Here is a 25,366-nt window from a genome sequence, read left to right on the forward strand (position 1 = left end):
GACCACTGGGTCTCAAAACACACATTGAAGGGAGTTCTGTAGGATTATTATTATTAACAAAAAGTTTCTTAGTGGGCTGTGAGTTCATGAAGAGAATGGATGAAGAGAGAGAAAAAGGCCCTTCTGGTCATTTTTAGCTAAAGACTAGTTTTTTGTAAAGCACTCTGAGGTTTGTTTGTTTTTTCAATCAAGCAGCGTATAAAGTTTATGAAATAAAAATAAAATTGGGTCCGCCCCCCCGACAAATAAAACCTGGGGGAATTGTCTACTAGGTGAAAAAAATATCTTGGGAGAGTGTGTTTATTGTTGAAAAATGGTCAGCAAATAATGACTCAGCAACTCACTAACTCTCTCTCTTCTCCTCCAAACTCACAGCCTTTGGCTTAAAAATACACCCAGAAACAGAAACAACACAGTAGTCTGTATATGTGTAGAGTGAAAGATATTGCATATCACATTGCTTGAATCTGTCATGTCAAATAAATAATTATTACCTATTGTAATAAAAGACAACCAAAAGGTGCACAAACTCTCTTGTTGATTCTGTTTCTGTTTTGGGAAACTAAGACCACCATCCCATGCAGCTAGATAAGTAGTTGGTCCCCTATGCTGTGAGTGCTGTTTTCCACATACTGATGGGTCCCTTGAAACTGCAGAAGGGACTACAGAGTTTCACTTACTACCTCTTGCCCAACAGAGCATCTGTTTTGCAGTAATAATATCACTAGAATGCAGTTTGAGTAAATATTATACAATGGTTCAGAAGCAAGCATTCAGGAAGTACCAGATTGACAGCATCAGTCTGTCAGTGGGTCTGACTCACATTCTGGATCTCTTGAACAGCTAGCTCTGGATTTATGTGACTTTGAATCTGGTACTGCCTTTGTGTTTGCTTTGGAGCCATATAATATTTGGCTGCATATTGGCCACATTGTTATCCACCAGGAGAGATGCTTTGCATAACAGAACTTCCTGATTCACAATAATATCAATCATATGCTCTCATGATGTTAACATAATGAAAATTAATCTGATCTGAGCTGTCTCTGCTTTTCGAGGGTAAAAATATTTGTTGTGATTGGCGCTGTGGTCTAAACCACTGAGCCTCTTGGTCTTGCTGATTAGAAGTTTGAATCCCCGTGACAGGGTGAGCACCCTTTGCTCTGTCCTAGCTCCTGCCAACCTAGAAGAAGAAGTAGAGTAGAAGAAGAGTTTGGATTTGATATCCCGCTTTATCACTACCCAAAGGAGTCTCAAAGCGGCTAACAATCTCCTTTCCCTTCCTCCCCCACAACAAGCACTCTGTGAGGTGAGTGGGGCTGAGAGACTTCAAAGAAGTGTGACTAGCCCAAGGTCACCCAGCAGCTGCATGCGGAGGAGCGGGGAAGCGAACCTGGTTCACCAGATTAGGAGACTACCACTCTTAACCACTACACCACACTGGCTCTCACAATATCACAATATCAATATCAAACCTAGCAGTTTGAAAGCACACCAGTGCAAGTAGATAAATAGGTACTGCTGTGGCAGAAAGGTAAATGGCGTTTCCGTGCACTCTGGCTTCTGTTGCGCCAGAAGCAGTTTAGTCATGCTGGCCACATGACCAGGAAAGCTGTCTGTGGACAAACGGCGGCTCCCTTGGCCTGAAAGCGAGATAAGCGCCATAACCCATAGTTGCCTTTGACTGAACTTAAATATCCAGGGGTCCTTTACCTTTTACCCATATCCTATCTTTCCCCCATAATGGAACCAAGTGTACATGGAAGGCATTGCCCACTTGGTTCTCAGGCAGGCACCCATCCAGACACTGACCAGTCCCAAACCTGCTTCATTTTAGCAACCTTTTACACCTTCAGACCATACCTTGGGATACTAAAAGTTTGCTACTTAGGCATCATACAATGCAGGACTGATGAAATGTGTGTAAATTTGCCAAGGACTTTCTGTGCAGAAAACACTACAGTGGTACCTCAGGTTACATACACTTCAGGTTACAGACTCTGCTAACCCAGAAATAGTACCTCAGATTAAGAACTTTGCTTCAGGGTGAGAACAGAAATCGTGCAGCGGCAGCAGGAAGCCCCATTAGCTAAAGTGGTGCTTCAGGTTAAGAACAGTTTCAGGTTAAGAACAGACCTCCAGAACGAATTAAGTTCTTATCCCGAGGTACCACTGTATTACCTTTTAGCAAAGCTGTCAAGATGGCCAGGTCAATATCTTGGTGTCCTTCTGATCCCATGCGAAACACTGTAATCTGGAATGCAAGAATAGATTGTTTTTCATTAGACATTTTTAATATTTTAAATGTGGCACTTAAATGAACACAATACCACCAGGTCTGTCTGTCTGTCTGTCTGTCTGTCTGTCTGTCTGTATTCAGCCCTGAAGAATCTGAAATACAGAGATACTGTGGGCTGCCTACAGGTTATACATTCAGAGGAAATTTTTCCCCTTCAAAGAATTCTGGACACTGTTGTTTGTTAAGGGTTGCTGGGAATTATAACTATGTAAGGGGCAAACTACAGTGTCCAGAATTCTTTGAGGGAAAGAATGTGCTTTGAATGTGCCTTATAGGTATTGTGTTCACTGCCTAGCATTAATGCAAATCGTAATTCCAAGGTCCAATAATTCATCAAGAAATGGAGACATTACACAGCAGTAATAAATATTTAACAGAAATAGAAAAGTCTTGAAGCTTCAAAACAGAAAGGAAAATTCTATATGGAACCTATTATATAGTAGTGTGAAAAACTCATGATTCATTCTACTTTGGCAGTTGTTGAGAGCAAGAAGTTGGGAAAGCTACTAATGGCTGACCTAACTGCTGTAGAAATGTGAACTTCACTTACATGAGTTTTTGGCAGTGGTGAGATAATTCACTACCACTGTTCCTTCATTCATATGTGGTGACACTGTTTAGCACCATTTAGCAAAAACAATGATAAATCATTTATTTTAAAACTTGGATACAATGTGCATTCAATGTGTTCATCTTGAAGGTGCCACGATACTCCAATGCTTTTATAACTACTAAATTCAACATCTTAAGAATTGTCTGTTTTAAAAATATTATTTATTTATTTATGCATTAAAATATACATTTTTTTTTACAAAAGTATTTCTATACTGCAATACTATGAAATATCAAGGGCTGGGGGCTGCAGTGGGATGAGGGAATCCCCTAATATCTGTGGGAGGGGTCAGTGGAGGACAGATCTCTCTACCCAGTTTGGGGTAATTGCCCCCTCCCTTTTAAATCCAGTGTGTGTGCGTGCAAGGAACCAAAACCTTTTGCCGAGTTCTGTAACTAGGCTCAGGCCAGGCCTCTTATTCTTTGTTCTCACTTCCCCAGACGCTACATCTCCCAAGAAGAACACATTCACATTGTGGAGGGCTCTCGACAGCCGTTATCCCAATAAAGGAAAGATTAGGAAATCGTGACGTATGAATACACACACACACAGACACACACATATACAGTGGTACCCTGGGTTACATACACTTCAGGTTACATACGCTTCAGGTTACAGACTCCGCTAACCCAGAAATAGTGCTTCAGGTTAAGAACTTTGCTTCAGGATGAGAACAGAAATCAGGCTCCGGCGGCACGGTGGCAGCAGGAGGCCCCATTAGCTAAAGTGGTGCTTCAGGTTAAGAACAGTTTCAGTTTAAGAACAGACCTCCAGAATGAATTAAATTCTTAACCCGACGTTCCACTGTATATAATCTGAAGAATGAGTCTGCTTTAATAATTTCATGGCACTAGCAGGCCAGGTAATTTTTTTTAATCAGATGTATTTTCTTCTTTCATTGCAGAACAAATAAGTAGGGCCTTTTTCCCAGCCGGAACTCTCCGGAACTCAGTTCCAGTCCCTCTCTGGTGGGTACCATTACCATTCTAAGAGTATGAGGGAGTTCATGGTGACTTCTGGAACCTCTTTTTCTAGAAAAATAGCACTGCAAATGAAGATACGGCAAACATCTTGACTATTGCTTGACACATGGTGCATTTAAAACACGTTGCCTCCCCCTGAAATCCTGGGAGCTATAAACTCTGTGAGAGGCAGAGTACAGTTTACAGGATTCTTTGGGGGAAGCCACATGCTTTAAATGTGCTTTGCATCAGGCTGACAAACCCTCCAAGCACAGGTAGAGATGACATGCCGTCATCCAGCCCTGTAGCAACTACCTTCCACTACTCAGCTCCCTGGGATTAAGCCAGTTAAGGGGATCAGCAGCTTGAGAGTCCTAAATGAATGCTACATACACCTGCAAAACAGATACAGATTTCCCCACTTTTTGGATATGCAGAAATGAATTATGCAAGAATTCACCAGTGTATGTATGAAATATAACTTGTCTGAGGGTGGCAATATTCACATGCAAAAATGTCAATATTCACTAAACTTGGGCCATTTGCTTCAGCTTATATGCAATGAAAGGAAGCAAATCATCATTCAGTCCACACAACTTAACATTTCTTCAGTAGGAGGAGATAGTCCAATAAATCAGTTATCTGCAGCTGAGCAGTAAACGTCTGTCAGACGAGTCTGGTGTTATGTAACACTTGGCTGCCCCCACCCACTCTGCTATTAATCTTAGGGGGGAAACTCCCAGTGATGCAAAGGGGATAAATTATTTAAGGTTAACACTCATGTGTGGAGTGTGTGTGTGTGTGTGTGTGTGTGTGTGTGGAGAGAGGAGATTTTCACTGGGATTGTGGATGAGGAAGGAATCATAGAATCATAGAATCATAGAATCATAGAATCATAGAGTTGGAAGAGACCACAAGGGCCATCGAGTCCAACCCCCTGCCAAGCAGGAAACACCATCAGAGCACTCCTGACATATGGTTGTCAAGCCTCTGCTTAAAGACCTCCAAAGAAGGAGACTCCACCACACTCCTTGGCAGCAAATTCCACTGTCAAACAGCTCTTACTGTCAGGAAGTTCTTCCTAATGTTTAGGTGGAATCTTTTTTCTTGTAGTTTGGAACCATTGCTCCGTGTCCGCTTCTCTGGAGCAGCAGAAAACAACCTTTCTCCCTCCTCTATGTGACATCCTTTTATATATTTGAACATGGCTATCATATCACCCCTTAACCTCCTCTTCTCCAGGCTAAACATGCCCAGCTCCCATAGCCGTTCCTCATAAGGCATCATTTCCAGGCCTTTGACCATTTTGGTTGCCCTCCTCTGGACATGTTCCAGTTTGTCACTGTCCTTCTTGAACTGTGGTGCCCAGAACTGGACACAGTACTCCAGGTGAGGTCTGACCAGAGCAGAATACAGTGGCACTATTACTTCCCTTGATTTGCCCAAGTGCAATACTTTACATTTCTCCCTATTAAAATTCATCTTGTTTGTTTTGGCCCAGTTCTCTAATCTGTCAAGGTCGTTTTGAAGTGTGGTCCTGTCCTCTGGGGTGTTAGCCACCCTTCCCAGTTTGGTGTCATCTGCAAATTTGATCAGGATGCCCTTGAGTCCATCATCCAAGTCATTGATAAAGATGTTGAATAAGACCGGGCAAAAGACAGAACCCTGTGGCACCCCACTAGTCACTCTTCTCCAGGATGAAGAGGAACCATTGATGAGCACCCTTTGGGTTCGGTCAGACAGCCAGTTACAAATCCACTGAGTGTTAGCAATATTTGCCCTCCTCCAGTCTGCCGGGACTTCGCCTGTTCTCCAGGAATTCTCAAAGATGACTGCCAGTGGTTCTGAGATCACATCTGCCAGTTCTTTTAGTACTCTTGGATGCAGTTCATCTGGCCCTGGAGACTTGAATACATCTAAACTAGCCAAGTATTCCTGTACTATCTCCTTAGTTATTCTGGGCTGTGTTTCCTCTGCTGAATCATTTGCTCCAAATTCTTCAGGTCGGGCATTGTTTTCTTTAGCGGAGAAGACTGAGGCAAAGAAGGCATTGAGGAGTTCAGCCCTTTCTGTGTCCCCTGTTTGCATTTCACCATCTTCTCCTCTGAGTGACCCCACTGTTTCTTTGTTCTTCCTTTTGCTACGAACATACCCATAAAAGCCTTTTTTGTTGCTTTTAACCTCTCTAGCAAGCCTGAGTTCATTCTGTGCTTTAGCTTTTCTGACTTTGTGTCTACACGTGCTGGCTATTTGTTTGAATTCCTCTTTGGTGGTTTCCCCCCTTTTCCATTTTTTGTACACATCCTTTTTTAATCTTAACTCAGTTAAAAGTTCTTTAGATAGCCACCCTGGCTTCTTTAGGCACCTTCCATGTTTCCGTCTCATTGGTATTGCCTGAAGTTGTGCTTTTACTATCTCCCTCTTAACAAACTCCCAGCCATCATGAACTCCCTTTCCTTTTAGTATTACTGTCTATGGGATCTCACCCAGCACTTCCCTAAGTTTTATGAAGTCGGCTTTCTTAAAGTCAAGAAATTGAGTCCTAGTATGCTTGGCTGCTCCTTTCCGCTGTATAGTAAACTTCAGAAGAGCATGATCACTCGCGCCTAATGATCCTTCCACTTCTACCCCACTAACCAGGTCATCAACATTGGTTAGGACCAGATCTAAAATGGCTGCTCCTCTTGTTGCTTCTCCCACTTTCTGGACAACGAAGTTGTCTGCAAGGCCAGTGAGGAATCTGTTTGAACTTATGCTCTTGGCTGAGTTTGACATCCAGCAAATATCCGGGTAATTGAAGTCCCCCATTACTACTATCTCCCTTCCTTTTGCATGCTCGGCCATCTGTTCCAGGAAGGTATCATCTATGTCCTCTGTTTGGCTTGGGGATCTATAGTAAACTCCCACAATGAGGTCCCTGTTATTCTTCTCTCCCTTAATTTTGACCCAAATGCTCTCACTTTGGCTTTGAGGTTCTAAATCTTGGATCTCTTCACAGGTATACACATCCCTGACATATAACGCCACTCCTCCTCCTTTCTTGTCTGGTCTGTTTCTCTGAAATAGATTGTATCCCTCCATTATTACATTCCAGTCGTGGGACTTATCCCACCAGGTTTCAGTGATGCCTATTATGTCATATTTAGTTTGCTGTACCAAGAGCTCAAGCTCATCTTGTTTATTTCCCATGCTTTGCGCATTAGTGTACAGACATTGAAGTCCATTAATCATTCCCCCGTGTCTCTTATTTAAGGATTTTTTCCTCCCACCACTAGGTCTGCGTGCTGTTTGCTCCATTTGGTCTATGACATTTGGATGATCATCTTCATCAATTGATAGACTCCTACTGTCTCCCTCCCCCACGTTAGTCAGTTTAAAGCCCTCCTGATGAGGTTTCTGAGATTTTTGGCAAAAAACATTCCTCCCAACCGTTGTGAGGTGCAGCCCATCGTTTGCCAGAAGTCCATCTTCAAGAAACTGCAGTCCGTGATCTAAGAATCCAAACCGTTCCTGTTTACACTATTTGCGAAGCCAGCTGTTCACTTCCACTACTTTTCCCTCTCTCCCTTGGCCACGTCATTCAACTGGGAGGACAGATGAGATGACAATTTGTGCATTTAATTGCTTCAATTTCCTGCCCAGAGCCTCATAATCTCTTTTGATCTTCTGGAGGCTATTGCTTGCAGTGTCATTGGTTCCCACATGAACCAAGAGGAAGGGGTATTTGTCAGTGGGTTTTATGATTCCTTGCAGTCGTTCAGTTACATCTTGGATCTTAGCCCCGGGGAGACAGCACACTTCCTGAGACATCTTGTCAGGCCCACAGATCACTGCTTCTGTTCCCCTCAGTAGGGAATCCCCTATCACCACTACACGCCTCCTCTTAGGTTTGGTCGGGGTTCTTCTGTGATCTGTCCGTTCCAAGGTCGCCTGCACATTCCCTGAGGACTGACTTTGCTGCTCGTCTTCATATACCTGATCAACTGTAACGAGGGAGAGATCCTCAAATGGAGTCTGCTCTTCGTCTTCCATGCTAGGGGAGAGGACCTCAAAGCGATTGTGTATTTCTAAACAATCAGAGTGAACCCTGGGTCTCCTACTTCTTTGCGTCACGTTTCTCCATATATCTGGCTCCTGTGTTGGTGAACTAGCCTCCTTCTCAGGGGAGTCCCCTGTCTCCTCCTTGGTGGAGACGGTGTGCTCTGTTGCTTCCAAGAAGAGCTCCAGCTCTCTAATTCTTTGGAGCGTAGCCACACGTTCCTCCAGTTGCTGGACTGTGTCTTTTAAGAGGGCAATCAACATGCAATTGCTGCAGGTAAAGCTGCCTGCAACCTTTGGCAAGATGGCAAACATTGTGCAGGAACCGCAGGCGACTGCAGCTGTTCCCTCTGCCTGTACACTGTGGTCACAGTGAAAATTCTCCTAGTGACACACTGTCATTTTTGGCTCCTAGGAGATGCCATAGACTTAGCACCAAAGTAATGGAGCTTTGAAGAATAAATCAGGTATGAGAGAGCTGTTTCCCATTCCAAGCTTTAGTAACAAGACAAGTGCTATACATCTAAAGGTAAAGGTAAAGGGACCCCTGACCATTAGGTCCAGTCGTGACCAACTCTTGGGTTGCGGTGCTCATCTCACTTTATTAGCCGAGGGAGCCGGCATACAGCTTCCGGGTCATGTGGCCAGCATGACTAAGCCACTTCTGGCGAACCAGAGCAGCGCACGGAAACGCCGTTTACCTTCCCGCCGGAGCGGTACCTGCTTGTACTTTGACGTGCTTTTGAACTGCTAGGTTGGCAGGAGCAGGGACCGAGCAACAGGAGCTCACCCCATCGCGAGGATTCGAACAGCCAACCTTCTGATCGGCAAGTCCTAGGCTTTGTGGTTTAGACCACAGCACCACCCGTGTCCCGCTATACATCTAAGTGAAGTAAATAAATATTCCATCTTCACAATGGATGGTTACAACTCTGCTAGAATCTGTTGTGTTCCTTAGTAATGCCCTAAGAGAACCCTATGAAACAAAATGTTCCAGATCTTTCCTTTTGTCTAGATGCTCTGCCCAAGCTGGGATGCCCAGCCCCAACATAGCTGTTGCTTTTTCTGATTTTGTTTTAACATGCATATTCCAACATTTTGTAGAACAGTTTCCTTATAAAGAAGGAAAAGATGAATTACATCCTGCCATCTTCTTGAAAGCACAAGGAGTGATAATGTATCCGGAGTAAGCATAAGACTACACTAAAACTCATTTTATTCTATCAGTCTCAGGAGGTAAGGAAGCAAATTTATTCTTTCTGTCAAAGATTGATGGGAGTCTGCTATCAAGAAAACAGAAATCCAAAGATGCAAGATAAGCTGCAGAAACAATGGAAATCAGGTATCAGTACTCCCTGTAGAAGATGAAATCCTAAAGCACTGCAGGTTATGTTTGAGTGATCTTGGCATATCCTATGATGCCCTTTCAGAGCTCTGCTTCAGATGGGCAATAGGAATTCAGGGTGAACAAATGTTTGGTCCAGAATTATAATTGTTCATCTTTATTTAAACTAGTTGAGATTTTGCAGGTGTCTCATAAATGCAAGTTGCTTTAACATTAACAATAGACGCTGCTTGCGGACAGTGAACTGCTTCTGTTTATAGTCAGGGTTATTAATACATTATGGTCCTCTTACTAGAAGAGCAGCTTCTATTCCAGTATTGCTCAGCATTTATAATTCAGCTGGGTATGCCTGAATATTTTAGTGTAAATTTCCCTTGGCAGCAAAATAAGGAGGGGAGAGAGAGAGAGAGAGAGAGAGAGAGAGAGAGAGAGAGAGAACGCGCAGGCACACACACAAACCAAATGCTGAAGAATAAACTGCTCAGAGGAAAAATGCAGTAAGTATAGCAGATTTGTCAGCACTGAGGGGGCCCTGCACCTATTTCTGATGTTCCTTGCCACGACTGCTTCCCTTCCCACTGTGTGCCACCCTGACTGCCACTGCCACCCCACTTTCTCCCTCCTATGACCTCACTGTCCTGGGTGCTATGCCCCACAGAGCTACTACGCCAGCGCTGGTAGCTCTGCTCCCCCCCGTACCTCCAAACCTACCAGCCAGGAGGGGGAAGTGAGAGGCTCAGAGCCACATTTCAGCCGTGTAAGGACTACCTGGTGGCTGCTGGAAGGGAGAGGTGGTTGCGGTCTGGGATGGCTGTGCTGGGCAGACTTTGGGCTTCAGCAGAGGGCAGGGGCAGACGTCCCTCCTCTTCCACTAGCCATGCTGGCCGCTGGGGCTCCTCCGTGACTGCAGCCCATCGTGGGTGAGCTCAGTGGAAATCAGTGGCATCAGAAAATAGGGATATGTCTTAGCTTTGAGTTGGGGAGCAGGACAAGACTAATAAATGTCACCTCACTGAATATTTTAAATTTAGAAGAAAGCTGTTGTTGTCGAGAGAAACTGATTTTCTTAGATGCCCTGAAAACATAACAAGATCAAGCTTCCTTCAGGTTTGCTCTGCACAACAAAAACAGACTTAAGTAGGTTAATAGCAAAAAAGGATCTGAGCAGCACTTTGAATAAAACATTGAATTGTTACCTCTTAAATGTAACCTAAATTCTAGGTAAAACCATTACTGATTACTAACTCTCTAGAGAATACCCATTGCAACATGTACTCTAGGAGGAAAAAACATTCCTGTAATTGCTGCCAGCACATATTTTAAGAAGCATTCAAAAAAAAAATATTTTAAGATGTTTGTCTCATGTTTTATAAACTCTAGAATTGTTCTAGAGATACTAAAGATACTGTGAAAAGTGAATACAGATATATAAACCAGCTTGACTCAGTGGAAAACATGGCTAATTATATTCAGATATAGCTTATTTTTAATGGTCATTTAAATAATAATTTAAAGGAAACTTTTATATGAGATGGTAAGTATTTGCCCTATGGAAGAGTCCCTCTCCCATGGTAGGGATTAGGAGAGTATACATCATCATCATCGTCGTCATCGTCGTCATCTTATTTGTATGCCGCCTCTCCATAGTGAAAACAATGCTCAAGGCGGCTTACGACATGACAAGATTTACATAATTACCTCCTCCCGAATAGGCAGCTGAAAGATAATGTCAGGCACTTATTGAATATTATTGAATATTTAGACATGAGGATAGATATTCCGGCAGCATTGATTTTCATTGATGCCGAAAAAGCTTTTGATAATGTTTCCTGGATTTTCTTAACACAGTGTATGAAAACAGTAGGAATAGAAGGTCCCTTTCTGGAAGCTATAAAGGCAATATACTCAGGGCAAAGGGCCAAGTTGATTATTAACAACAATCTTTCCAGCTCCTTTACGATCACGAAGGGCACAAGACAAGGATGCCCATTGTCCCCCCTTCTATTTATCATGGTTTTGGAGATACTCGCAAATAAAATAAGGGAGTCTTCGAGAATAAGGGGGTTAAGAGTCGGAGAGAAGGAGTATAAATTAAAGGCGTACGCCGACGACCTGGTATTAACCTTAGGGGAACCAATGGACAGCGTTAGCAATGCTTTAAAGACTTTAGAAGAATTTGGCAAGCTGTCGGGGTTCAAATTAAATAAGAAAAAAACAAAAATCATAGTGAAGAATTTGGATGAAGATGTAAAGAACCAGCTGGAACAACTGACTGGTATTAAGGTAGTGAAAAAAGTTAAATACCTGGGAATATGGATATCCCCAAAGAACATAAATTTATTAGAAGATAATTATACCAGGGTCTGGAAAGAAATTAAAAGAGACCTAGATACTTGGAATAGGTTAAAGCTATCATGGACAGGAAGGATGGCCGCGATTAAGATGAGTATTCTACCAAAACTACTGTTTCTATTCCAGAACATCCCCATAATCAGAGGAACATCATGTTTTAAGAACTGGCAGAAAGTTCTGGCGAAATTCATATGGCAGGGGAAAAGGGCTAGAATCAAGTTTAAACACCTGACGGACGCGAGAGAGAGGGGGGGCTTTGCAGTCCCAGATTTAAGGCTTTATTACGATGCTGCCTGCCTCTGCTGGATAAAGGACTGGGCCACTTTAAAAAACTCAGATTTACTGGATCTTGAAGGTTTTGATGCCAGGTTCGGCTGGCATGCCTATTTATGGCAGGACAAAGGAAAAGCCCATAAAAGCTTCTCCAATCATATTATCAGAGGCTCACTACTTGAAGTATGGAATAGGAACAAAAAAGTGATTGAAAGTAGGACGCCCTGGTGGCTCTCTCCAATTGATATTATAACATTAAAAAAAACAAATCAAGAAGGGGAAAGATGGACATATGAAGATCTTCTAGTCAAATCGGAGGGGGACTGGAGGATTAGACCGTATGAAGAGCTGAAGGGAAAGTTAAATGGCTGGTTACAATATCATCAGATTTATGCGCTGTGGCTCGAGCATAGAAAAACAGGGATGAGTGAAAAAAAGTCAAAATATCAGGTAGAAATTTTGGAATGTAACACCAAACTCCTCTCTAAAATGTACAAGCAACTGTTGGCCTGGGAAACTAAGGACGAAGAAGTCAAGGGGGTCGTGGTTAAATGGGCCAGAGATTTGGGACATAATTTGGAACAGGAGAAGTGGCAGAAATTATGGAAGAGGGGTATGAAGTTTACGGCATGTGCTACCCTCCGAGAAAATTTAGAAAAAATGATGTATCGTTGGTACATCACCCCGGCAAGACTGGGGAAGATGTACAAAACCGGAGGCAGCACTTGCTGGAGATGTAAAAATAAGGTGGGAAGTTTCTTTCACATGTGGTGGACCTGTGAGGTGGTGAAGAGATTCTGGGACCAAATTTATGTTGAATTAAAGAAAATATTAAAGTACAACTTTCTTAAAATACCGGAGGCGTTCCTCTTAGGAATGGTAGGAGAAGAGATTAAAAGAGAGGATGAAACTTTTTTTCAGTACGCCACGGCGGCGGCCAGGATTCTTTTGGCACAAAACTGGAAAACGCCTAATACCCCCACAATTAAAGAGTGGCAGATGAAATTGTTCAATTATATAGAGTTAGCGAGATTGACACAAAGAATTAGGCATCAAAATAATAGTAAATTAAAAAACGATTGGAGTAAATTTTTAGGTTATATTGAAGTTATTTTTGGAATTACTAAAGTCACAGTGGATGGAATTTAATACCTGCAATGTTTAGATAACAGTAATGGTTTTATAACCAGCGAGAAAGTTATAAGAGTTCTTAACCCAAACCGGGTTGGATGGAAGTCATTGTGTTGGTAACTTTTGTCTTTTTGTGTTGTAACTTTTGTTTTTCATTTTTTGTTTATTATTTTTTGCTTTCTTTCTTATGTGTGTCTTGTTGTTGGTTTTTGTCTTTTATATGCTTGCTTTTTTTTCTATGTATGGTGTATTATGTAAAAACTTAATAAACAGATTAAAAAAAAAAAAGATTTACATAATTACCAACATAACAGAAGTCATAAACAATAAATAAAGTAAATCGAAAGCTACACAACTTAATGGAAAACAATTTCCACATAAATCATAAAATCTAAAACTAAGAATACAGCATTAATATCAATTACAATTTAAAATTACATAGATAAAAAATAAAAAATAAATTTAAAAAAACAAAAAACAAAACGGAGCCCTCTCTGCCCAGAGGGAAGGAAGCAGGCAAGCCCGGCATGGATCTCTTCCCTCAGCCGAAAGAGAGACTGAGTATCCACTGAGCCTTTGAATCCCCCCCCCACACAGTGTCTAGGCTGGGGGGCTGGATGTGGATACGACTGTATTAACAGAGTTGTGAGCAGTGCTTTTTTTCTTAAAAAAATGTTGAGGGGTACTCTCATTTTCCTACTCACACTGAAATACTGCCCTCAAGGCATTACCAAACCCTCAAGGCATTACCAAACTTAGACTCACAAAATGTTACAGGATATCGGTCATGACATTATGTTTGCTGACTGGGAACAGTTATGGACCACTGGTGTTAAGTTCACGGCATGTAATGCCTTAAAAGAAAACATAATGAAAATGATCTACAGGTGGTACATGACCCCAGTCAAGCTTGCAAAAATTTATCATTTGCCCAATAATAAATGTTGGAAATGTAATGAGAATGAAGGTACCTTCTATCACCTATGGTGGACCTGCCCGAGGGTGAAAGCATTCTGGGAAATGATCTATAATGAAATTAAGAAAGTCCTTAAATGGACATTTACTAAGAAACCAGAGGCTTTTCTCCTGGGCATGGTTGGCCAATTGGTGCCAAAGAAGGATAGGATTTTCTTTATGTATGCTACTACTGCAGCAAGAATTCTTCTGGCAAAGTATTGGAAGATGCAAGAACTACCTACTCTGGAAGAATGGCAGACAAAGGTGATTGACTTCATGGGACTGGCAGAGATGACCGGCAGAATTCGTGACCAGGGGAAAGAGGCAGTGGAAGAAGACTGGAAGAAATTTAAAATATATCTTAAAAACTGTTGTAAAATTGAGGGGTGTTAAGATGTCAAGGGGTAAGAAGCAGAGAATTACAGCTGTAACCAACAAATTTATGGGAATTTAATGAAGGGAACTAAATGGATAAATTGACTAAAGGGTTGCTAAAAAAATTCTTTCTAAAATAAGGATGCAGCGAAAGGGAGGTATGGGGAAGTCGATTGAAAGAAGTTACAAGAAAATAAGATTATGAATTTATTTATGTTAGATTTGTTTATGTTTGTTTGTGTTTTGTGATGTGTTTGTCTTTTAATTATGTGTTTTAAAAATTGAATAAAAATTATTAAAAAAAAAATAGACTCACAAAATGTTTTGGGGTATGCGTCCCCCTGCGTAACCCCCCCCCCCCGGAAAAATCACTGGTTGTGAGTCACCAAAAATGCTCCCCGGGGGGGGGGGGGTCTGGCCCTTCACACTCTAGAGACTCTTGTTGGTTTGGTGAAAGGGAACAGAATAAATATGGTAAAATAAAAGGAGAATTTCCTTGATGCCTCGATCCAATCAATCAATCAATCAATCAATCAAAACCAACACTATATTTCGGCCATAGACCAGCATAAGGAGCAGTGCTGGATTTAGGTACAGTGGTGCCCCGCAAGACGAACGCCTCGCAAGACGGAAAACCCGCTAGACGAAAGGGTTTTCCGTTTTGGAGGCGCTTCGCAAAACGAATTTCCCTATGGGCTTGCTTCGCAAGACGAAATGTCTTGCGAGTTCCTGCGGGTTTTTTCCCCTCCCCCCCTTTCTAAGCTGCTAAGCCGCTTATCAGCTGATCCGCTAAGCCGCTAAAAGCCGCTAAGCCGCTAATAGCGCTAATCCGCTAAGCCGTCAATGGGCTTGCTTCGCAAGACGAAAAAACAGCTAGATGAAGAGACTCGCGGAACGGATTAATTTCGTCTTGCGAGGCACCACTGTATAAGCTAGACAAGCTCTAGCTTAGGGACCCACTCTCTTGGGCCCCCCCAAAAATTTAAAGGAAAAAAACTGGATGTACATTTCCAAAACATAAGATAAAAAACAAATAAAATAAAACCTACACACAGCAACAGTGTTTTGTGTTGTGTAGACTCCTATGATGTAAGTAATGGGCATATATAGCATATATTCAACACAAAAAACAGTGATAATTTGTTGACAAAGGGCAGCTGGACATATAAAGGGCCCCATTACCTTCAGTAGCTTAGGCCCTCATCAAGCCTAAATCCGGCCCTGATAAGGAGGGAGGGGTACAATAATTTAAAATCATTAAAAATCTAAAAAAACAACTCCTCACTAAAAAGAGTTAAAACAGAATATATATATATAAGTCCATAAGAATCCAAGTAAGTCTAAAAGAAGGGTTAGGAACATCAGACAAGAGTGAAAGTGCGTGAAAGAGTGTGGCACATCCGTAGCATCTTGAGCTGCGGTGCAAAATCTGGCAAATTTGTATGTTCTAGTAGGATTGGCAATCTGAAAGCAGCAAGGAGGTATAGAATTGTCCTGTGTGCCCTCGGTACTTATGCAGTGATGGTAAGAGGATTTGATGCCTTGATCCAGGTTTGGGGAAAGTACTACAGTGGTACCTTGGGTTACATACGCTTCAGGTTACATACACTTCAGGTTACAGACTCCCCTAACCCAGAAATAGTACCTCGGGTTAAGAACTTTGCTTCAGGATGAGAACCGAAATCGTGCTCCGGCGGTGCGGCAGCAGCAGGAGGCCCCATTAGTTAAAGCGATGCTTCAGGTTAAGAACAGTTTCAGGTTAAGAACAGACCTCCGGAACGAATTAAGTACCAGTACTTAACCAGAGGTACCACTGTATTTGGTGAGAGATTTAAAATCACAAAATATGCAGCAAAGTAGAGTGTGGAAATACAGGCTGTTGGACCTTTAAAATATCCCCTTCTAAGTTGCTTCCAAAGTTCCCCACTTCCATTAGCAAAGAAAGAGCATGCCCCCAACATTTCTCTGATGAAGATGGGGATGTCCTGTAACAACAACAACAACAACAACAACAACAACAACACCCCACCCCATCTGACTGGGTTGCCCCAGGACCAATGGTCAGCCAGGCTGGGTACTGCCTGAGCCCCACAAGGACTCTGAAGGGGTCCTGACTAGCCTGGTGCACCTGTGCTACCATTTCTGCCCGGGGGGGGGGGGCGTGTCTCAGCTGTGGACGGGCAATGGGGCATCTTTGGAATGGGAGCAAATTTGACTCCCATTTGCAGTGGCTGCCCACCACCTCAATCTACCCAACATGCATGCCCCAGTCCATAGATATATAAAATCCATAGAATTCAGGTTATAGATCTATGAAATGTAAGCAGAAAAAAGTGTTGCACAGTTGTGGCCACGTTGGGAGGGGGGGAGGTTGTGAGTGGCTCTTGGCAGCATCATGTGAAAGACTTCCTAAGGACTGGCCCTAGCCATCTCCAGCTGTGGTTTAGCATGATGTCTGAATGCAGCCAATATTAAGCAGCTCTTTATAAACTTGAAGATCGACATTGGAAAATATCCAAGTTAGCCCTGAATACTGGAAGCATGATAAGCTACCAAAACATGATAACAATCTATTTGTGTAGGTTATATGCCTGTTATTTAAGCAATCGGAAACACCGCTTGCTTAAAATAGCAGTTCTTTCTTTGTTGCCTAATTATAGGTTCTTCACAAATACCATAATCCTCTTATTTTTCTATTCATAAAAATGTAGCATTAAACTTTTTGAAGTGTTATCTTCAACCGACAAAATTCAGTCACAGTACTGGCTTCTTTTAATGTTGAAATCTAAATAAATGATTAAATATTTGGGAGGTTCCAGCATGTCAGCATGCTAAAGGGGGACAATAACTCAACAATACAGTATATTAAAGGAAAAATAAGGCAGTATATCCCAGCCCAGCCCCCTTTTCTCCTTACAGCAATGGACTGTCATTGAATTTATGCATGGTATCTTACTTGACAAGAATATTCTTTCCATAGGAATTAAGGTTATCAAGCATCCTCAAACAGTTACTTTGCATATGATAAGATCTGGTGTACTGATCCAGCAGAAACATCTGAACAAGATAAGCTTTGTTGATAGAGTTGTTGTGAAGGTCATGGGGGAATCTAAGGGCTGCTTGCAATGTTTCATTTCAGCAGCAAGTGTAGATACGAAAAGAACCAGAGAATAGTTACAAATAGGCAGCTTTCTAATGCTGGCAAATTCAAATAGTTCCCAGGCATAATTTCTCTATGTCTGATACAAATTTACAACACTTCCTATGAACATCCATCCATTATTGAAAAAATTGACAAGAGATGCATTGTCTGTTCTGAAAAAAATTGGGATACTTATTTGGTGTTATTTTGCTTATTTTAGTCCCCTTTGGTTAAACTCCTTATTTCTGGCTACCTAATACAGTATGTATTTATATCCAGAGATGGCAGCATGGCAGGTATGTATATTAAATCATGCACAAGTGACCAATACCTATGAGACCCTGTTCCCTGCCCTTCCTACAGGCCTTCTTTGCACTCTGGAGACCAGAAGCACAGCCCATTTACGCCTGCATGGTCCTTGGGCTTGTAAACTCAACCACCAGCGCTGGGTTGTGGCATCTCAAGCTCATTACGGTGCATCAGTGCTACATATTTATAAAAACCCAGATTCACCTAGAATAGCCAGCTTCCAAACTGACTTGAATTTTTCATGTTATGCTTCACTTATGAACAAAAAAAGAAAGACAAGATGTCTGCATGCACATTAATGGAGCCCAAGACTCCATGAAATTGAGCACTGGATTTGGTCTGAGAGAGGGAACCGAAAAACAGCCACAGAGAGGAAAACTAACCAGCCTAAAGTCAGAAGAAAACTGCCCGTCGGGGAGGGCTGATTTAATAACTTCCACACTACAGCATTTTGAAGCACTCTTTAACAAGCCTGGCATTCAGTCTACCATGTTTGTTTCTTTTAAAGGGAAAGGCAGCTTGGGACTGGGGGGCTGTGGATCTGATCTCAGCAGTGGTGCTGCAGCAGCAGGGGATGTGCAGAAAGCATCTTCCTGTGCGGCTTCTGCTCTTCCCTATTATTCCTATTATTCTCCTTCCCCAGGGGAAGAGGAAAGAGGAGAATTCCCATGGATGGGAATCAAGTTGTGTGGGTAAATGGCACCCAGATAAACAGACCTGTGAACTATTTCTCATTCCAAACCACTTCTAGTTGTCCCTTGTGTTTCAGAAGCCTGACTGGCTTCAACGGAAGTTGGGAATTGAGGGTCACAGTCCCGTGCTGTGGAAGACTTTTCAGTTGATATTCAGGAGGTATCCTCGATATTCACTTGCAGGGGACTCTTGAAGACCTTTTTATGTCAACTGCCCTATTCAGTTGCTTGAATATTATTAAAATAAGCCAGTTATGGTTATGATTATTTTGCATTGTTTTTATGGTATTTTTTAACTACACTAGTATCCTGTTATTGTGGTTAAAAGTTTTATTATTTTGGAAAATAATTTTTTTATTTCAAAAAGAAACAAGAAAAAAAGAATGGGCTTTTGCAAAAAGACTACAGCATGCTATACAATTATGGGATGCTAATAGGAAAAAAACCACAACTCTCTGTTCTTGGCAATGAGTAAATAAAATCTAACATGCAAAAGGGACGGGGAAGGAGCTTCTTCTCTCATGCATGCCAAAAAGAGATGGGATTTTCTTGTTTCCCTTTAGCTAGAGACTAATTAAATGCTTTCCCATGCTTCCTTAATCTGGATGTGTGCTCCTGGGACTCAACAGTCTTTCTCTGAATGCTAGTAGGCGTGCATCTGCCATCTAAATTCCTGTCCTTGTATGACCATAAGTAATTTAACAGAATGGTGCTCTTACATTCACTGAAGCCAGCAGCACAGTTAGAAAGAAAAGGCCAACCCACACGACTGAAGGCCAGGCCACGTCAGGCTGCCTAAATGACAAGTGAGTGACTTGTGATGATTTTTAATTTGAGCTGTAACATTTGCTCAATATCACTGCTTTATCATTTATGACAACTCATTATGGGTCATTTTGTCAATCAGTGGTGGCTTTGCCCAGACAAACAAGAGTTCCTTGATGGTAACAGAGACATCTTCATTGACAGCAACACCCCTGGATTAGACGTCATTCACAGTCTGCAGTTTCACCTACAGCAGTTTTGTTTTCTGTGGATACAACATTAGCTCTTATGTGTCATTTTATGAGCCCTGACTGAATTAATTTTGGAATGGAAATGGGCTCATCAGACCTGTCAGAGTCACCCGTGGTCCCAGCTCACAAGAGACCAAAGTCCACTGCAGCTTATGTACAAAAGCTTTTATTGAAGAACATTATTAGCTTTACATCCGAGGTCTGTGACTCTACGTCTGTTACCCTTAGACCGCCGAAGTCCCCTCTGAGTCACTCCCGCCCCGACACCAGTTTAAGAGGCTTGTACTGGTCCACCTCTTTCTCTCTTTCCTTTTCCGCAGGGTCTTTCTGCCCCCCTGTGTTCTCTCCCTTCGGGACTCTCCAGAGGCTGAATCCTCTGCCGCCTCCTCCCCCCTCCTTCGGGCTTTGGGACCAGGCTCCTCCCCAGGACTCTCTTCATTTCCGCGCGCCTCCCATTTTGAACTTGGCGCGCGTACGTTGCTCCTGACCTTCCTTTCGACAGTTACACTGCCCTCGATACTACTTTCCTCCCCTTCCAGCAGGACGTCTTGCCCTGATCTCCTTCCCCTCTCTGCTTCCTGTTCTGCTCCTTCTGACACACTGGTCACTCCTCCCCCCTCACTCCGTTCCAGCGGAGCAGCCGGTCTCGCTCTCCAACTCCCACTGGGGGTTCCCCCTTCGTTTCCCTGCTCCTGACTGCTTCCCCCTCTAGCTCCCCTTGGCTTGACCAGAGGGGCTCCCTTTTGGGAGTCCTCCGATTCACTGGACGGACTCATGGACAATCTTGGGTCATTGTCATCCTCTTCCTCGTCAGTCTGGAATCCTTCCCCCTCACTCTGCGTCTCTCTCCCTGAACCCCTGACATCCATCCCCCCCTCGAAGCCCCCCCTTCCCCCCTCCCGGCCCTCGGAGGCAGGTCGTGGGAGCCGCAGCTCCTCGGAGGTAGATGCAGGATACAGTTCGTTTGCTTCAATGTCCTCTGCTAGCAGCTCGGTGTATGTGTGTTCGAATGCGGGTTCTTCACCCAAGGTGTTCTCGGCTCCCTCTTCCATTGCTACTTCGTCTGGTGCTGCCTGCCAAGGCCCCGTCAGCCATTTCTTGCGCCAGTCGTCCTCTGGTTGCTCGTCCCACCAGTAAGAAGGTTCTGTGTCTACCCCCGAACACGATCCCCTGGGCGGGCTTGATTCTGGCGTTCTCTCCTCGGCGGAAGAAAAGCCCCTGAAAGTACTGTCTGAAAGTGTGGGCGTAAAGAGCCAGTCATCAAAATACTCGGCTGGCATGGGTCTATGCGGGAAAAGTGCATGGAACTCGTCTTTCAGAAGAGGTTCGTCTAAAGCGTAGTCCGACACCCAAATATTGGCACTGGCCGGGGTACCCTCTCTGGCTAGAAAGTATTCTACTCCCTCTACCCCCCATCTTGAGTCCAGGATCTCAGTGACCTCGTTGAGTGGTTCGGCCCTGGGCGCCCCCTCCCTCTCGGGTGACTGAGTGCGTGGGTGCGGTACTGTTTCAGACTCCTGAAACCTGTGCGGGGTCTTGTAGGGAGTGAGCACCGACCTATGAAAGACCGGGTGCACTCTGGAACCTTCGGGGAGGGCCAGTCGAAAAGCTACAGGGTTAATCCTAGCCTCCACCTGGTATGGCCCTAGCTGCCTGTGTCCCAGCTTCTTCTTAGCCAACGACCTGGCTGGCATCGCTTGGGCCGCTAACCATACCCAGTCCCCCACCTGGATGTCCTCTCCCACTCTCCTATGTTTGTCCGCCTGCACCTTATATGCTTGTTTGGCTAGCTCCAAATGTCTCCGCAGCTCCTCGTGCACCTCTTGCAGCTCTGCTGCGAACTGGTCGGCTTCTTGCGTCACCCCCTCTCCCGGTGTTACGAACCCCGGGAAGGTTCTGGGATGACGACCATTGTTCGCGAAGAACGGCGTCACCCCCGTCGACGCATGCTTCGTGTTGTTGTAGGCAAACTCCGCCATCGGCAGGTAGTCCACCCACGCCGCCGGGCGCTGATTGGCGTAACATCTCAGGTACTGCTGCATGATCGCGTTGACTCTCTCTGCTTGACCGTTGGTCTGCGGATGCCTTGCCGACGTTAGGTTGATCTTGACATGCAGGATACCTAGAAGCTTCCTCCAAAAAGCAGAAACAAATTGGCGCCCCCTATCGGACAGGATGGATTGTGGCAGCCCATGCACCTTGAACACGTGATCGATGAAGAGTTTGGCGGTCTGTTCCGCCGTCGCCACCTTCGCGCAAGGAATGAAGTGCGCCATCTTGGTGAACAGGTCCACCACCACCAGCACCGCCGTCTTGCCTCTGGAGCTGGGCAGGTCAGTGACGAAGTCCAGCGCCACCCTCTCCCACGGTTGCTGTGGCGTCTCCAGCGGTTCCAGTAACCCCGCTGGCTTCTGGTGCACTGGCTTGGACCTCTGACAAGTGTCACACCTGGCGACGTAATCCGCTATCTCTCCCCGCATCTGGGGCCACCAAAAGTCCCTGGCCACCAGTTCTATTGTCTTCTCCTTGCCGAAGTGTCCCGCACTGGGGGCGTCGTGCAACTGCTGCAGAACCCTCGCGCGGAGCTCTTCGCCCGGTACGTAGAGGGCCCCTTTGTGAGTTAACAGCCCGTCGCGTAATTGGAACTCATCTTCTCTCTGCGAACCCCTGCGCAGCGCCTCCATCTTGGATTGTGCAAAGCGATCTACTTGCAACGCACGTCGCACCGCGTCCAGGTCGACTGCGATGGTGGCGCACGTCCACGCCTGTGGTGCGAAACTGTGCTTGGCTGCCACTGGCGCTGCTTCCTCGAGATATTGCGGTTTCCTGGAGAGCGCGTCGGCTATAACGTTGGATTCTCCCGGGATGTATTCTATCCTGAAGTCGAAATCCGCGAAGAATTCAGCCCAGCGCATGTGTCTTTGGCTCTGGAGCTTCGCCGTGCGCCAATACTCTAAGTTCTTGTGATCTGTGCGGACCTGCACTGTGTGCTTGGCACCTATGAGGAAGTGTCGCCACGCTTTGAAGGCAGCGTGGATGGCCAACAGCTCTCTGTCCCATATGGTGTAGTTTTGCTCCGCCTTGCTGAGCTTTCGGGAGTAAAAGGCACAGGGTCTCCAATTTCCTTGGGAATCTTCTTGCAGGAGCACGGCTCCCACCGCTCTGTCTGAGGCGTCGGTCTCTACTCGCATGGGTCTGCCCGGATTCACGTGCATCAGCTGCTCCTCGGAAGCGAAGAGGCTTTTAAGCTTCCTAAAAGAGCGCTCCGCCTGTTCCGTCCAAGCGAACTTCTTCTTTTTGGAACTGAGGGTGTCCGTGATTGCTGCTGTCTCCTTTGCAAAACCCCTGATGAATTTGCGGTAGAAATTGGCAAACCCGACAAATCTCTGGACCTCCTTCCGATTGCGTGGGCTCTTCCAGTCTAACACGGCGCGGACCTTGACGCTGTCCATGGCCAGCCCCTTGTCAGACAGCTTGTAGCCGAGGAAATCCACCTCCGTCACATCAAACTGGCATTTCTCCAACTTGGCGTAGAGCCTGTGTTCTCGCAGTCTCTGCAGGACCTCCTTCACGTCTCTTTCATGAGCCTCCTGCGATTCCGAAAAGATCAGGATGTCGTCGAGGAAACACACACACTTCTTGTAGAGAAGCCCCGCCAGCACGTGATGCATAAAGGCTTGGAAGACGTGAGATCCATTTTGGAGACCAAACGGCATAACTCTGTATTCATACGTGCCCAGAGGCGTGAACATGGCCGTCTTCCACTCATCGCCCTCCCGGATACGGATGAGATTATACGCTCCACGCAGATCCAACTTGGTGAAGATCTTCCCCTTCCGCACGGTCGCTAGGAGGTCATCAATCTTGGGCATGGGGAAGGCCTTGGGCTTGGTCATGGAATTTATGGCCCTGAAATCCACAATGAGTCTTTTCTGGGGCGTGTCTTTCTTCTTTACAAAAAACACAGGACTGCCCCCCACTGCTTTGGACTCCCGGATGAATCCACACTTCAAATTATGCTCTATGAACTCCCTGAGTTCTTGCATCTCGTCCTCAGACATGGAATACAGCTTCGCAGTCGGCAGCTGCGCCCCCGGCAACAGGTCGATCGCGCAATCGTAAGGTCTGTGGGGCGGCAGCCGGTCAGCTTCCTTCTCGCAGAAAACCTCCAGGAAACTCTCGTACTTGCGAGGAACTGCCTGCGCCATGCCAAGTTGCAGCTGCTGCTCCGCCCCTTCCTCCTGGCCGGACTGGATACAATGTTGAGCACAGTACGATGAGCAAAAGGTGATCTGCCGTTGGTACCACGCTATCGCAGGACTGTGTCTCTCCAGCCAACTCATGCCTAGTACTATAGGCGTGTCCGACAGGCGGGTGACATTGAAGCTGATGACTTCTCTATGATGTCCAATCCGCATCTCCATGGGAGGCGTCTGTTGCACAACTTGTCCTCCCAGCAATTTCCTGCCATCAACCGTGACTACGTTTAGAGGCGTTGTCGCGGGCAGAAGCGCTATGCGATGCTGCTTGACGAAATGCACCCCCACAAAGTCCACGTTGCTCCCAGAATCGATCGTGATGGGGACTTCCAGGGTGGTTCCGTTCGGCAACTGGAGTGTTGCAGTGAGCTGCACCGTTGGCTTGGGTGGTAAAGGGTCTGTACGTTGCAAAGGCACTGGGGACTGCTCTACAGATTCGCCTGGCTGAGCCCCAGCAGCTCTGCTTCCAGCCAGGCACTGTCGTTTCCCTGAGGCTGCTCCTCTTGCATCACTTCTGCTGCCACTGTTGCTAAGGCTGCAGTGTGCTTCTGGGGCCTCTGGGGGCACTCTTTCGCCATGTGTTGTGCACTGTCACAGATGTAACATTTCCTGTTCCCTCTAGGAGGCTTCACCTTTACTGCACCGGATGCGGGGACTCTGGCTGTTGCTTGAGCCTTAGCACCACCAATTTCCATCGGTTCCTCCCCCTGCCGCGCCAGAGGCGAGGGATGTGCCTGGCTGAAGTCTCTGGGGAGAAAAGGAGGCGTCCTTGCCGGTGCACGCGCCTGGCGTCCCTCCTCATTGTGCCAAGGACGTTCTTCGTGCCTTACCCCTATTGCAAGAGCCCTCTGCACGACGTCCTCCAGGGTCTGAGGTCTGTCTCCCCTGGCAAGTTCATCTTTTATGGGGCCGCTGAGACCCTCCCAGAACAAATCTCTCACTGGTTTGCAGTCCTTCTCCCAGCCTAATACAGTCAGTAAGGCGAAAAATCGCGAATGATACTGACGCACAGTGGCTCTCCCTTGCCGCAACCCGTGCATCTCCCTGCGTGCAAGATCAAGATCCACGGTAGACTGGAAACAAGCGTCCATCGCTTTAATAAATTCATCAGAATCGCGGCGGGCAGGGCCGTCTTCGCGCCACAAATTGCGCAACCAAGCTCTTGCCTCCCCATGCAAATGAGACACAATAAACCCCACTTTCTCCTCTTCATCTTTAAAGTCATTACGAAGCAAATGCAGTGCATACAAGACGTCTGCTCTGAAGCTTGGGTAGTGCTTTAGGTTCCCATCGAAGTGGGTGACTAGACTGCCCCCCCGCCTTCCAAGTCCAATCCCCTCTGATCTGGACCCTGGGAACCCTTCCTTGCTTGCACGCTCCCACCTTATTTGCAGGTCCTGGCAGCGCTTCTCCGCTTCATCACTCTTCTTCTGAGATGCAATGACTGCAGCGGTGAGTTCTGTAACTGCGCTTCGCAGTGTTGTCAGCTGCTCCTCCGCGCTCATGGCTGCTACCGTTCGTGAGCTTTGCAAAAAAAAATTTTGCGTTCTTGGAGAGGGGACTTGCTGTCAGAGTCACCCGTGGTCCCAGCTCACAAGAGACC

The 25,366-nt window shown here is 45.3% G+C and overlaps 1 protein-coding gene across 8 annotated transcripts in view; it reads right to left on the reverse strand.

The window, feature by feature from the left end:
• TRPM3 (transient receptor potential cation channel subfamily M member 3) overlaps window positions 1-25,366 on the reverse strand; it is a gene marked incomplete at its 5' end in the record, with an annotated part of 405,379 nt that overhangs the window by 75,786 nt on the left and 304,227 nt on the right. For all 8 annotated transcript variants that reach the window (XM_081880910.1, XM_081880909.1, XM_081880905.1 and 5 more), the window contains one exon: window positions 2,182-2,254. In XM_081880910.1, coding sequence (XP_081737036.1) covers window positions 2,182-2,254 — 73 coding nt within the window. The remainder of the gene's footprint in view (window positions 1-2,181; window positions 2,255-25,366) is intronic.

The sequence above is a fragment of the Podarcis erhardii genome, assembly GCF_964252035.2.
Source record: "Podarcis erhardii genome assembly, chromosome: 11".
Classification (NCBI taxonomy): Eukaryota; Metazoa; Chordata; class Lepidosauria; order Squamata; family Lacertidae; genus Podarcis; species Podarcis erhardii.